The following is a 15,819-nucleotide window of genomic DNA, read 5'->3' on the forward strand; positions in this document are numbered from 1 at the left end:
GGTGCCAAATGACAGCAGGAGATACTGGAGAGTCTCAGCTGATACTCTCGCAGACACTTCAGACTCTGTGGTCTTCAATCCTAGCTCTCTGGAGGCAGAGGCAGAGGTAGTTGGATCCCTGTGAGTTCAAGGCCAGCCAGGTCTTCAGATTGAGTCCCAGGATAGCCAAGGCTACACAGAGAAACCCTGTCTCAAAAACAAAAACAAGAAAAGAAAAAAACCAACAAAACAAGCCAAGTAACAAACAAACAAAACAAAACAAAAAGCCAACAAAGAAGCCCTCTGTACATACAGAAGTCCAGCGGATGTCTAGAAGTCCCCACGTCAATTCTACTTCTCTTCTTCTACTTACAACACCGCACGAGTGCCGGCACATGATTGGGAAATGATTTGCCTTCACCCCTATTACCAGGAACTTTTTTCCCAACTACCATTCCTGCCAATCATATCCCATTTTCTGCGTAACTTTTTTCCTGTCCCTTTTCCTTCCCAAGGAAGGAGTTTACAAGTCGTTCCTGACCACTCTCAAAAAACAAAACTCACAGAACAAGAGAACTGAAATGTTTCCCTTTATAACATTTAACTTGAGAAGGATGTCTCTCCTCTTTTTATGAACAACCAAACCGGTCTGTAAGGGAGGTGCCGCCAGCAGCAGCCGTGCAACCGTCATGCGCATCCACAGGCCAGCCATAGAAACACCACCAGCGTTTGTGGCTTCTAACCTCTGTCACCCCGACTGCTCGTATCTTTCTCAATCTTTGTTTTTTCTTTAATGGTTTTGAGATAGCCTGCCTTCCAAAGGAGGACCAAATGACAGCTTACAGTGTTATCTTTCTTTGGTCCAGTTTAATCAGCATGCCCACTGAGTAAATGTATTTTATCATTTTCTAGGGAAGACATCAAGGATGTGTTGCACTGCTTTTATGCTGTGGCAGTGCAGGCCGGGGAGTGCAGACTTCAGATCCCAGTGGACTGTATTAAAGTCAACACTGAGCGGCGTTATCAGGTATTTCTGCTTGGGTGCAAATATACAGATCCAGAAACCATTTTTTAATGTATGAAATACAGAGTGAGAATCAGATTAGAATAGGTCACCGACTAATTTAATTCTCACCTAACGAGAGGCTGAAACGGCCAAGCGCATATTTATGCAAGGAACTGGGGATTTTCCGGAGAAACACAGATGCTCTCAGGACTAACTACATGGTTATTTCTGGCTTTCCCATGAATATTCAACGAACAGTGAAGGGAGTTTCCTTAAAAGTTCCATACTCACTCATCTCTGCAAACAGCTGTCTTCTCTCTGCCATGGTAGTTCCTCTTTTCCCACTATCTTCAATCATTCTGTGGGACAAAATTGTGACAGCATGCATCAGTCTCATGCTAAGCAGGCAGACAGCCATTTCTAGGTAAGCACATTAAACGCACTTGGGCCGCAGACAAAAATCATCCATTGAACTTGTTTATTTAAGAGTACTGGGTGCTGGGGAGGTGGCCCAGTAGCTAAGGCGCTTGGCCTGTATGTATGAAGACCGTGAAGAGTTTGGATCCTTAGAACCCAATGAAAGCAGGACAGGCCTGGCTGCTGCCTCTATTCCCATTACTTGGGAAATAGAGACAGGGGATTCCTGAAGCAAGACACTTGATCTCAACTTAGGGCCTCCATACGGACCCCCTAAAACATATAAACCACACACAAAAGTATTTTCTTTATACTTTTATACATTTATAAAAAAATATATCATTCATTTAGATTACTGTGCATATTTCCCATACGTCATATAGTTGTTGAAAGGGACAGAAATGCTTTCTTTCATAACATGAGGGGAACCATGGAGTTGACCTGGTCTAGCTGCCTGGAGAGGCATGGAACACAGGTCTTTCAGGTCAGAGTCTGTGCCTCCTGGGGCACTGTGTGCCTTTCAGTTTCTGAGAAACCGAGGCACTCCCTCAGACAGTGAAACATTCAGGGTTCCTGTGTATCTCTGCATTCCCTAGAAGTCAGCAGAGCATTCAGAAGCTTGGCTGGACAATTAGTCTTAGACATTAACCTTGTGTACCTTGTATGGCTTGCAAATGTCATTGTATCCTGGCAACTACAATTGTATTTATTCTTCCTAGCAACCACAGTTATATTCTGTTTCTGATAAGGGTATACTAAGTCTGATTGCTTGCAATGAGCTTGTCTCTGCCACAGACATACAGCAATTCCCCAGGCCCGTCTGGTTGACATTACCACTGACCATAACCAGCTTATCCTAGCTTGGTAAGTGCTGGTGCTTATACTAATATAAAAATTACTAAACATCATATGACCCAAATGCTATAACTAAATACAGCCATTGTGGTGATCTGAATGAGAATGGTCCCCCTATAAAGCATATGCTCAAATACTTGAATACTTGGTCTCTAGTTGGTGAAATTTTGGGGTAAGGAATTGGAGGTGTGGCCTTGTTGGAGGAGTGTGTCTTGTCACTAGGGAATGAGTTTCGAGGTTTCAAAAGCCCACAGCCTTTAGGGTTAGCTCTCTCTCTCTCTCTCTCTCTCTCTCTCTCTCTCTCTCCCTCCCTCCCTCCCTCCCTCCCTCCCTCCCTCCCTCCCTTCCTCCTACTTGTGGATCAGATATAAGCTCTCAACTACTGCTTTGGTGTCAGGCCAGCCTGCCTGATCTCATGGTTCCTGCCTCAAGAGCTTGGATTCTCACTCCCTAGATCTTTGCGCCCAAATAAATGTTTCCTTTTATAAGTTTCCTTGGTCATAGTGTCTTACCACAGCAATAGAAAAGTAACTAGAACAACATGGATTTAATCGCCTATTTAATGGTGGGTGGTTTACTTCATGTGGAGTACCTCTTACAATTCTGAGGCTACCCATTTAGATTAGAGACCACATTTCTCTGCTCCCATGCAGCAGATGAGGACTCAGGGACTTCGTGAATGAAGGATGTAGAACCCCAGAACTGCGGGCTCGCTCCTGCTGCTTGTTCCTTGTATAGCCACAACCTCAGTGTAGATGCAGGTGAATTTCTGTTGTTAATCTTTAAGTGTAACTTACAATAGTTTTCCTGTACATAATTATTTGATGCAGGTGGTTGGTTTCATGTTTATTTCTTCAACCATGCCATCATCTCCTGTAGGTCATTTTAAAAAATGGTATTAAAATAAAAACAACTAAGAGAGTAGAAAATTGGACTTGAGGAAGAAGATAATGAGAAAGTTAATAGAAATGTTATTTAGTAACAAGAATGGCTTTATTATAAGTATCGAGAATTTGTGAGTCGATGAGCATGATTTTTATTGTATCTGGTTAAACTTTAAAGAAATGAACCCAGGGTCTTACACATGCTAGGCTAGTGCTCTTCCATTGAAATACATCCTCAGATATTCCATCCTGATTTGAAATAGAGTCTTGCTAGATTGCCCAAGCTGATCTTCATTTCCCAATGTCTCAGGTTCTGAGTAGCCTGGATCTCAGGTATATACCACCATTCAACCATCAGTGCTGTACACAGGCATATGCATGTACACCATCACACCTTCCATGTTGATTCTCAGGCATAGTGAACACATGCCACGCCTGGATGGATCTTTGGCTTTTCTTTGGATAGGTCCCACCCTTCCTAAAAAGAGTTTTGTTTGTGTCTCCCTAATTTGTAGTAAGTCTCAGGTCTACGTCTAGTTGTGTCTTACTCTGAAATCAGCCCCAACTCTATGACGGCCTTGATTCTGAATCTCTGTAGTGCACAGAGCTTTCCTCTTGATGATGTGTCTGTTCCCCAGAGCTTTGGCCTGGACCACCTACCCTCCAGGAAGTGTGCTGACTGGACCCTGGATGAAACAACAGATCCTCCCTGCAGATTGCTTACTCTAGAGTCAAAGAGGTACAGGAGCAGGTATTATTGACTCGTAGCAATCCCAAGAACTTTTGCTTCCTGATTCACATCCCATCTCCTTCACTGCAGAGGAAGTGTGTAGGTAACACCTGACATGCACCAAGTCATCCGGATATAGCTCCCAGTTTTTATTTCAAGGGCTCAGAAATAGAAGGGAGGCAGCGGGAGGGCAGGGAACAGAGCCAGCGGTGCGTTCCTGTATCTGTCTATGTGCTGGGACAGGATGGGAAGAACATTAGAATAAACATGAAGGAATGCAGGCTGGGACTGACTGAGCATATCTGTGAGGTTGAGAGTGGCACTTGAGGTCATCGCTCTGACTGCCTGGACCACTCACTTGCACAGAAATGTCTCGTTTCTAAGCTAACTGTGCTTTTCTGAAGTGAGTTGAGGATAGTAACCTCATTCCTTTAAGATTCCTCACAGGCATCAATGTTTACTGAAGAAATGAATGAAAAGGGAATGCAAAAAACAGAGGTGAGAAAAAGAGCAGTTGTATTTTCTTTACACAAAATAGATAATCAAATTACACTTCCAAAATCTGGCACACAAAAAATGAAATTCAAACCATAATCATTTCAGAGGGTCATTATCTAAAAAAGGGGAAAACAAATTTATTTATGTTTATCAAAATCCAGGGCTATAAAATTTTAAGCAAAATCATATGTCATGCAATAGTTGAAAAAGTTGCAAACTCCGTAAGTGTCAGCTTCTAGTTTGTTCATCACCACTTTTGTTGTTGTTATTAATTCGCTGATAAGAGGATCATAAGTTACACAATGATTGCTAATAATTGCTAAGGTAAAGCGTATACCTTATAAAGGAAAATTCATTGATGTTACATCTTAGGAGGCATAGAAATACAGCAGCAGAGAAAAAGGCCAACGGTGTGCCTCTCATAATCTCCAGTTTTCACGGGAAGCATCAAGCCAGGTTAAACTGATAATCTTCACTTTCTTCAGTCATTACAGCCAAGGAAGGAACGGGCATACTAGCTTCCATCTCAGACTGATTCAGTAGGAGATGTGTGGGACTCTCTCTCTCTAGTGCTATCTTCCTTGATCATGCTCCACAATATCCTTTGAGACAGGTTCTCTCAGGCAAGCTGGAGCTGGCCAATCGGTCTAGAATGGTGGCCACTGAGTCTAGAGAGTCCTGTCTCTGCCTTTCCAGGGCTGGAGACACCGGTGTCACCACATGACGAGACATTTTACATCAGTGCAGGGGATTGCAGGCCTTCACATAGCTAACACTTTACTGGTTGAGCCGTCTCCCGAGCCCCTCAGCAGGGACAGCTCTTGAAGTGTGTTCAAGCATCATATAGGTGAGGACCACCACTGTGGACTCCGCGGCTTCTAGTCTTACTTACCAAAGGAAGTGACACTGTAATACTCCACCACATTTTTGTCACCTTACAAACAGAACAGCAAGGCCCTTGGAAGAGGTTATCCTGATGGGTATACAGCAATGGAGCTTGGCAAGGATCTCTAGTTTTCATGAATTTTAGTGAAACAACAGCTGTCCAAAGTTATATGGTAGAGGTGAAGGGACAGTATTATTGTTTGCCATGAGGTGTGGCTCACTTGTTCAGTTTATGTCTCTCCTTGTAGATGGGATACTCACAAACTTAAGCTAGCATGGTAAGAGAATGATGAGTTCCTTCTACTAGCTCCCTATTAACTCTCAGTTCCCAGGACTGCACAGGTACCTGCTGCCCTCACTCACCAACCCGCACCCCCTTACTAGGAAACACTCCTAGAGTAGGAGCTCCAACACACATCTCCCTCTGCTTCCTGCCTGCAGACAGTGAGCACTTGTCTCCTGCTCCTACAATCATGTCTTCCGACCACGACAGATGACTGCAAGCCATGAGCCCCAGTAAAACCACCCAAAGGAAATATTCGAAAAGGAGCTGTAAGTTTTCAGACACTTTCATAGTCTGCTAAGATCAAAAGATTAAAAAGTCGTGACCTCATGGAGATCCGTGCTTTTTAAGATCCAGTTTAGAAATGGAAATTTTTTTTCCTAGTGAGTATTTATAGCTTGGTGTAAAATATGCCACATGCAAGCATGCACTGCTCAAAGTGGTAGCTTATTTATGAGGTCTGAGAATGACATCAAAGAATCGGTGATTCTAGCATAGGAGGATAAAAAACAAACAGTACTTTTTTTTTTAAAGATGGAAGAGTTCAGGAAAAATGATTATAGTTAGAAGGAATCGTGGGAAAGCACATAGATTTCTAGAGGGTATGGCACGCGGGAGAACTGGGAATTAGGAGGCATCTCTGTGTGCAAATGTTAGCGGAGATGCAGAGAAATGAAGCAGCCTCAGATTTGGGCAGTCTGATGTCTAGACCAGAATGGGGCCTCCGTCCTACAGGAGAGAGCCAGGGTACCACCCAAGGCTTAAGAAGACTTCGTACACAGAGGTTTAGATTTTGGCAATGTGATTCTATCAGGATAAGTGGGAGAAAGATTGAGTAGTCAGGAGAGTAAGTGTGGTTACAGGAAGGGTTCAATTAGCTGCATGCTTCAGGGTCTTAGAACAAGACTCGTGTGTACAAAGTCATCCTTCACCTTGGTGCCTCTGCTGGATAGTCTTGGTCTTATGTCAAGCTGACAGAGCTAGAGTTAACTGAAGGGAAGGAACCTCAATTAAAAAAAAATCCTCCTCCATAAGATACTACTGTAAGGCTTTTTCTTGATTAGTGATTGACTGGAGAGGGTCCAGCCCATTGTGGGTGGCACCATCCCCTGGCCTGGTGGTCCTCTGTTTTATAAGTAAGCGGGCTGAGCAAGCCAGTAAGAAGCACCCTCCACAGCCTCTGTGTCAGCTCCTGCCTCTGGTTCTCACTCTGCTTGAGTCCCAGTCCTGACTTCCTCAGGTGATGAACTGTGATATGAAAGTATAAGCTAAATAGACTCTTTCCTCCCAGACTTGCTTTTTGATCATAATGTTTCACTGTAGCAACAGAAACCCTAACTAAGACAGTGCCCATCAACAGATGAGCAGATAAAGAAAATGTGCCGTAGATAAATGATGGAGTGTTATTAATAAAGAGGATCATGTTAGGTCATTTGCAGGAGGATGGACAAACTGGAGACTGTTACATTAAGCAAAAGAAGCTAGACGTAGAAGGATAAATACTCTATGTTTTCTCTCAGGTGTGGAATTTGGACTTTTGTTCTTAAAGACATGAAAATGAAAGGGGAATAGTGGAAGTTGGTAGTAGGGACAAGATTGGGCACTAGAGGGTTATATATTGTCACAGTATATTATATACAGACATGGTATGCCAAAACAAAGCCTAGTTTTATTAAATTAATCTGTGCTAATTATTTTTAAAGCTAAGGAAACTACAACGTGTTAAGAAGGGACCCGACAGTCAGTATCTCTGGGGAGCTTTGAAATGAAGCATCAAACAGCTTGGGACCCAGTAAGAATTAAAGTAGAGGCTATACAAGGAGAAGGAGTGCAAAATGCTATTTTCTAGGTGAGACGCAGCCCATGTATACATGGTCTCACGGCAATTCTGGATGCCTGAATTGGCTGGGTCTGCACAAGACTCTGCCTGTCAACAGTCAATCACAAAGGGGCTCAAGGGGCCACACACTCTCCTGCTGATGTATGGACAACTGATGGATTCTTGGGGAAGGACAGCCATTGTCTTTAGTTGTAACCCAGAGAGCCTACCAATGACCAGTTCCAAACCCATGGTCACACATATGGCCACGGTTAAAATCTGTGGGTCACTAAACAAAAAGACAGGAAAGTAGCAGGAGGGGGGATGACAGGAGCGGGAGGAGACTCAGGAGGAGCGTGGGTGAGAGCAAAGAGATGCAGTCTATGTGTGCACCAACCATCAAAGAGCAAATTTAATTGAAAATGTATAAAAATAACACTTGTAGATGTGAATTGTTAGACGAAATACAAATTGTAATTTAGCGTGGTGGGTGTAAATTCCCACTGCAATGCAACACCCTCAAGCTATCTCTGGAGAGGCATCGCTCACTAATAAACACTTGTTAATTACACGCAATAGATAAGAAGTTTGAGAGGAACAACTTAAACTGATGGTGCCTTACACTGTACAACTTCCTAAAAATCACAACTTTGAGAAGAAATAGGGGGACATCTTGAGACTCAGGCAGGCAAAGTTAAATAGCACGGTTTCTCTCAGGGCAAATCATCAACTCCATTTAAATTTTGTGCTTAATTTTTCAATTCCTATACTTGCATGGGTCCAGCTGCCAGTAACAGCACTCGTGATGTTTCTGTGTGATGCAGATTGGGATTTCCTGAAACTGGTAAGCTGAAACGAATGTACTAAGACTGGGTAACTTAGCGGAAGAGTCCCAGACCTCTGAAATCTGCTGGGAAATGCCTTTGCGCGTTATTTCTTAATGGCTGCCTCCTGTTGGAAAGTATTGTTAGACTGGAAAAAGCTGTGGAAAGTAAAACAATCCTGGGTGTTCAAGTTTATGTAACCCCAGAAACATGTAAACACCCCAGATCACACACGAGTTCACATTCACAATTGAGAGCTGCGTAAGCCTACAGTATTTGCAGAGTTGTCTGGCTCACCCCTGCTTTGCTCCTCTTTAGCAAGTGCTTGAAGACTGTGTTTCATATCACTACATTAAAGTCATTCAACAGTTTATTTCCTTTCCTTTTGCTCCAGGTGGGTGAAAAAATGCTGGGCCGTATTGCCATCCGGGAGTTAATAACAACACAGCCCATCTCTAGCTCCTTTCCGCCTCTGGTTGTTTAATTGGTGCCATATGAACACCTGTTGTCACTGTGGTGATGAAGGCTTCTCATAGAACCTCTTCAGATTTATGTTCGAGTCCTAACCTGTGCCAACATAAAAAAGTATTCCGAACTTTTTCTTGAGTCCAAATGGAACTGTGCTTCCTCCCTAGACCTTTATCTACAGAAAATACTGTGGTTAATACAAATGCGTGATGGACCTATCCTTTATCCACCCGCCCACCTACCCACCTACCTATCTCACTGGGTCACACTACAGCTTCCATGACAAGATTGATTTTTCCTTTTTTATTCTCATACATTTTATTTTTCTTGAGGTGGGAGGTTGCAAGGGCAAACATGAAGGGACAAAAAAGGAGTAGAATTGAGATTCATGGTGTGAAAGACACATAGAATAAATAAAAAAGAAAGTTAAAATAAATAAAAAGCAAAAAGTAATCAAAATCAAAACTACAGAATCCGGCCAAAGAATGGTCCCACCCATCGTTGTCTCAGTCCTTGTCTGTCTCACAGAGTGGCCCATAGATCTTTTCATTCGTTATTGCCTGAGGGTACATCCTTGCTCTTATGAACAACTGTCCTCATATGGGGTGTGGGCTCTACAGTATGAGGTCAGGATTTTTGAAATTCGGGATGACTGAAATAGAGCTTGAGGATAGTGGGTTATCTCTGTGTTTTCATGCAACTGCAGACAGAATGAGAACAGAGGCGTGCAGAATTTTTTTTCTGTTTTGAGTATTTTATGGGCCCAAATGAGGCATCAATGTAGTTTAGCAGGTGTAGTTTCTAAACACTTTTTTTTCCCTCTCTCTCTCTTCAGACTTTAGCTGTGTTTCCAAACTGTCTGGGGTGCAACTGAAAGTTCCAACTATTCACCATGTCCACATTCCGTATTCAAAGGACTGATAGTCTGGATAAGGTCTCTGGACTTGGTTAATGGGTATCAGAGTTGAGAATCACTACAGAGAGTACTTCAGATAGAAAAAATTGCTGGGAATCTGCCTGATATTGTGTCTCCTAAGTAGATAGGTGTATAGGAAGGTAGGTAGGAAGGTAGGCAGATGGATAAATTATAGATGAATAGATAATAGATATAAGATAGATGATAGAAAATAGATAACAGATTGCAGACAAATAGATAATTGATGGGTGAGTAATAGAATATTGACAGGCAGATGATATAGATAGGTAGATAGGTAGATAGATAGATAGATAGATAGATAGATAGATAGATAGTCACACAGTAACCCCTTTGTCCATACATCTTTACTTGCAAGTGTTTATTGCAAAGAGTCACTGGTTTGGCTTGAAGCCTCTGGTTTCTGCTACAATATCAATGCTGGGCCCTCACTGGGACCCCCTTAGCTATCCTGTTGTTACCCTGTGTTATGGAGATCCTGCAGTTGTATCTGTGGGACTGATCACATTAATGTGCTCTTGCAGATCACAGATGATGGGTGGATATTGGGTTGGGCCAACTCGTCACCCTGGTTCTGGGGTTAGGTAGTTGCAGGGTTGGTTAGCACACCAGCTCTCCTCGGTCCACACCACCAGGGTGAGCTCTCCTGAATTGCTCTGGCTACTTCACCCCTTGCAAGGGGTGGGGCCAAGTTCTCCTGCTTTTATGCCCTCAGGGTCAGCTCATACTTTTCCTTTTGATTTGAACCTAAACCTCACTTGGGCACTCTGAACAGATAGGCTTTGAGTCACTTAGCCTATTCTATGTTCCTCTTTCCATATTACATAAATCTCCAGCTGATTTCCACTATTACGCGTCTGTTTAATAGGCCAGTTGGGGACAGTGATTGACCATATCCTGCTGGAACTACTGGAGCAAAAGCTTTCACCTTAAAAACCCTGGTAACAGGCTGAACTAGAAATACAACGCTCGTTGAATTTGAGTATAAACTTATTTTTATACTAGAGTGGCATTCTTAGGTTACTTTGTAATATACTTTTGTACTTCATAAGAGTTTGTGAAATGTACCTTGAGTCAATGGAGAAGATAATTAATTCCTTTGGGGAATGTAACTATGCATAAACATACACACATACAGACACAGGCACCTAAAGAGGTAGGCTTTACAAACTAGAAAATGCCATGTCAAAGCAAGAAGACCATTTTCATTCTAGAAAGAATTACTCTCTTTCTTTTGAGTCAGGAAGGAACCTTCTGTACTCAGGGTGCACAAGATGTTTCAGGAAGGCTTTTTATTTGGTTTCATTTAATTTTATTTGTCAAGAGAGGATGCCCGTTCCCTTTAGCAGTACAGGCTGTAGAGTGGGGCTGGGTACAAACTGGCATAGGTCAAAGGAAGCTTTTGGAAGAATGATAAAACTCAGACTCCTCCATGTAAAATTCAGTTTCCAGAATGTCTCCAAAGGACCCAGGAGCTCTGGGTGAGGTTAATCAGGGGGAATTCAAGGCTCCCCAAGGGGAGATGACTGTAGGAAGAAGTCTTTGACCCGTTGCTGCGAGACTGCCATTGGGACCTTTTCAGACGACCTGTGCCTTAGAGAATTACTGTGGTCTGTGTCTATGTTTTTCATGAGTGAAGATGTCATAGGAATTGACCTATTTTGTACTGATGGATGAACCTAATGATGAAGATGTCCTTTACTTTCTTGTGGGACTGCTAATGTTTTAAACTGTTTCTGTATTTATTTATTTTAGAGTCAGGGCCATGCTGTGTAGCTTAGTTGATCTCAAGCTTGCTGTCTTGTGAGAACTGGGATTACAGACCTGTGCCAATAGACCCTGCTCTCTGCTTATACCTTTAGAGAAAACTTCAGCACAGGGAATTGAATCTAGTGGTTTTCAGATGGTGGGTGACAGACAGCCTTTGTGCTATATCCACAGCATGGATTGTTCAGTCTTCACCTTCTGCGCAGGAACTGGGAAATGATCACTGTCAAATTGCCTGCTCTTTTCTCAACTTGGTATTCAATGTCCCTACTCTTAAACACACCTCTAATTATTTTTCCTAAATATCTAATAAATGAAAACACACAAACGAAATTAGATTATTTTCAGTAGTTTATCAACAAGCCAATTTCAAGTTTTGCAAGCGAATTCTTAAACTCTGTGCATCTCACTATGATGGGACTATGTTGTATTTATACATAATCCAGAAGTAAAATATTCCAAAAAGCTTTAAGAATGATACTTCTATTTTTTTCAAGTGACTAGGCTAAATTTAGTTTTCTGGCAAAGTGACTGCAACAGAACCAATGAATTTAGCTGGAGATGTTATACAATCTTGTCTCTAACTTCTCTTAGGACTTAGCCTTTGCAATGGGATGATAAAAGGGTATGGAGTCTCACCCTACTAAAATCTTCACGTCCATAGACAAAGGAGACAGGTCCTTGCGTGGACTGCTTTAGGACAAGGAAGTCAACGTTTGATGAGGATTAAAGATACTTTTTATTTTATGTGAGTACTAACTAGCAATGAAATGGTACAGCCAACTCTACGGAGCCTATGACAGAGCACCTGCCTGTGGGAAGATGGGAAGTGCTAGATGGGGCTGCTAGGGCCAAGGGGCCTCTCATGTCACAGGGATCAGAGTCCTTGGATATATAAGCCCAATAGTCAGTCACGCTAAAAGGAGGGTAGATCTGAGTCTGCGCGTGCAGCCCAGGAAGGCTGCGCTCTTCATATTTTGTTCTTTTGTTGTTTGAGACAGAGGCTCTTGCAGGCCACGCGAGTCTCAACCTGTTTTGATCATCTCATCTCTAACTCCCAAGGATGACAGGCATGCCTCAGTCATGGTTTGTGTGGTGCAGGGTTTTCAAACAAGGCTTTATTCATGCTCAGCGAGGACTGTACTCACCAAGATAGGTTCCCAGATCCTGTTCTGTTCTTTTATTATGGTGGAGGTGCTACAAAGTGTGAGCCATAGCAAAGGGAGGAGGAAGGAAAATATATGTTTCCTGCAGCAGGACGCTAAGTCAGACTTCTATTAGGAGATGAAATAGTAGCGATGATAGTAGTCACACCATTACTTAAAACAACTGTCACTTCACTAAAACAGCTAACCAAGAAATTATCTGGTTGTGGCACCAAGCTCACATAAGTCTTATGGCTTGATTAGTCCCATTTTACCAAGATGAAACTATGGTCTAGTGCATTAGAAGTTGCCCTATTGGGCAATTTACAGCTTAAAACGCTATGCCGGACTAGAGGCACATCGAGTCTCTTAAGTTTCAGTTTGGAATTGTATGAAATGAGGCTCAGGGAGATGCCTTTGCTTTCTAGTGGCACAGGGGCGTTGCCTGCAGTACACACTGAAATGAGCTGAAGTCAGACCTAAAGTGTGTGCTAGTGCATGCCAGAGGAAGATGAATAGGATGGCGCTGGTGGGTCGTGCATGAAGCATCTTTCCTAAGGAGAAAGACCCGTGGGCACAGGTCTTGTTTCCTCAGCATCACTCCCTTTCATCTTCCATTTCCTTGCACTTTAATCTCACTTTCTAAGTCAACCGTTTTTTCTTTACTGCTTGTTCTTTTACTTAGTTCTTCATATATGTATGCATGTATGTGTATATGTATATATATACGTATATATATATTATTTCCTTCTCCCTCTCATTCACCTCTTCTTGTGTATGTGTGTGTGTGTTAGGGAACACAAGCCAAATTCTCCTCAGACTTGATGACTTTCATCTTGAGAAGCATCAGGCAAGCAGAGAGAAAAAGAAAAGTATCAAGAGGAACATAACAGAGTGGTGGCACCCGTGAAGTCCTACAGTCCCACGTGGAAGCCTGCTGGCAATTTTCAGAGCACAGAGCGGCCTGCATCCACTTGGAGACCTTGGATACGAAGGGAAAGAGAGAGAGAGAGAGGAGAGAGGAGAGAGGAGAGAGAGAGAGAGAGAGAGAGAGAGAGAGAGAGAGAGAGAGAGAGAGAAGTCCTTTGTTTGAGGGTCAAGTTATGGAAGTGGAAAACTCTCAAATGGCTGCATTTCATGCTTCATAAGGTCGAGCTATTCCTTAAAATTTCATGATGGTAAATGTACCCCATGTTCTCTAAAGTACAAGTTTCCTTGGGGAAATGAAGAAGTTCATCATAGAACTAATTTAGCTGCTTCCATCTTCATTCCTGGCCCAGACACGTGCAAGGGAAACAGATGGTGCTTTTGAGTCACCAGAAGAAGGAAGAGAGAATGTTTTTGTGTGCTTTCTGGGGAGGCCGGTGTGCACAGTGCCCCCAGAGGCTGCACACAGAGCTGGATGTGAGGCCCGAGTAATGGGGGGAAAATGGAAGATGAGGCATAAGACAGGTGGGTGGGGTGTCAGTTAGCCTGTCCTTGTGTAGTGACAGATCCAGAACCATCCCAAGGAAGGACACAGGCGTCCAGCTAGGGGTAAGGAGAGTAACCCATAGAGTGGACGTGCCTCTGGTTCTTTATAATTCTCTTCCTTATTGCATATTAATCTAGCTGTATGCTTCAAAAAATCTACTTAGGTCTGAACAGTTATTTTTAAAGTGTAAGTTTTACAAATCCTAGTGTGTAGGAGTGATTTCTTCAAATTATATTTTATTTATTTAGTGTGTATGCATGTGAAGGAGAGAGACACAGGGAAAGAGAGAGAGACAGAGAAATGGAGGAGGGGGAGGGAGGAGAAAGAGGGAAAGGAAGGTGGAGATGCATGCTATAGTATGCATGTAGAAGTCAGAGGACAACTCAGGAACCTGCTCTCTCTTTCTACCATGTGGATCCCAGGTTTGGCAAGCATCTTTATCTACTAGATGAGCCATCTCATTTAAGACAGAGTCTCACTATGTAGCTCTGCCTGCCCTGGAATTCACTATGTAGTCCACGCTGGCCTGGAACTCACAGAGATGTTCTTGCCTCTCCATTCTGAGTGCTATGATGAATAGCATGCACCAACACACTTGGCTCCTCTTTGTTTCTTAATAAACACACATTTAAGATGTCAGGGAATTGTTCAGCATGTATGGTGCTTGCCAGACAAACTAGGCTACTTAGTTAAAGGTGGAAGGAGAGGACTGATTGTACGAAGCTGTCCTCTGACCTAAACACACACACACAAACACACACACACACAGAGAGAGAGAGAGAGAGAGAGAGAGAGACAGAGAGAGAGAGACAGAGAGACAGAGACAGAGACAGAGAAATAGAGGCAGATAGATAGGCAGGCAGAGAGACAGAAAGGCAGACATACACACACAGAGATAGATACATACACGGACAGAAACACACAGAGAGATAGAGAGACACATATTTAAACCTTTAAAAACACATTTAAATTTAGCAAACAAACATTTAGCAATTTTTTTGAGACAGGCCTTGCTTTTTAGCTCATGCTGGTCTTGAACTCATGACAATCCCCTTCCCTCATGACATCCCTGTGATGCCATGTTGGGTTTAACAATTTTCAATCTATCTTACTTCATCCACACAATACATAACAGTTTACTGTGGTTAAATATCATACTAATTAATAGTAGACTATTTTTTCTTTTGCCTATTTAAGTTCTGTGCATGCTGAATATCCAAAACTGATATAGCGTGAAACAGCTCAGAAGACAGCAGAGGCATTGCAGGGCCACTGGGGGTTGCAGCCCAGTGAAAGCACCGCTAGACACTGAGGGTTAATGAGTTGAGATGCCAGCATTAACTAGGTCACCCAGAGCAGAGACAGGCCGAGGGCATGTTCAGCCAAGAGCCGTGCGCAGACTCTGCTCCAGTAAACAGGGGCACTTCACACACCAGGGTCCTTTCTTCTAGAGGAGGGCCGAGGGTCCTGAAAGGAGTGAAGAGGGGAAGGCAGAAACAGAAGCAGCCCTTATTTGTTGCCCTGGGTCTGTTTTCTGAATTATAAGGCCCTCAGTTCTAGCCCCCCTACCGAGGACAATTCAATCTGAAATTGAGGGGGGACTTCAAATAGTCCATTTGCTGAGAGAGCCATGGCTCTCAGCTGGTGGCTGCCAAGAATCCAAGAGCACCAGAATAGCTGCTGGGAATAAGGTCTTCTCTTCGGTCTGGATTGTCCAGGCCTGCAGAGTCACCCCGTGAACACAGACATGAATGGCCTGGATTATGTAGCATAAAGGGCCTCTCAGGTTTCAGGACTTAATAATAATGACCAACATTTAAAGGCCTCCTTTGTATGACTAGGCTCAACACT

The 15,819-nt window shown here is 43.0% G+C and overlaps 1 protein-coding gene across 16 annotated transcripts in view; it reads right to left on the bottom strand.

Moving 5' to 3' along the window:
• Dtna (dystrobrevin alpha) overlaps positions 1 to 15,819 on the bottom strand; it is a 378,064-nt gene that overhangs the window by 124,867 nt on the left and 237,378 nt on the right. For 15 of the 16 annotated variants that reach the window (XM_057788655.1, XM_057788654.1, XM_057788650.1 and 12 more), the window contains exon 3: positions 1,277 to 1,344. In XM_057788655.1, coding sequence (XP_057644638.1) covers positions 1,277 to 1,343 — 67 coding nt within the window. In that variant the 5' untranslated portion in view covers position 1,344. Of the gene's footprint in view, positions 1 to 1,276; positions 1,374 to 15,819 lie in introns of those variants that run through there. The other variant, XM_057788656.1, reaches the window with a different exon arrangement.

Source organism: Chionomys nivalis, chromosome 14 (assembly GCF_950005125.1).
Source record: "Chionomys nivalis chromosome 14, mChiNiv1.1, whole genome shotgun sequence".
NCBI classification, from domain to species: domain Eukaryota; kingdom Metazoa; phylum Chordata; class Mammalia; order Rodentia; family Cricetidae; genus Chionomys; species Chionomys nivalis.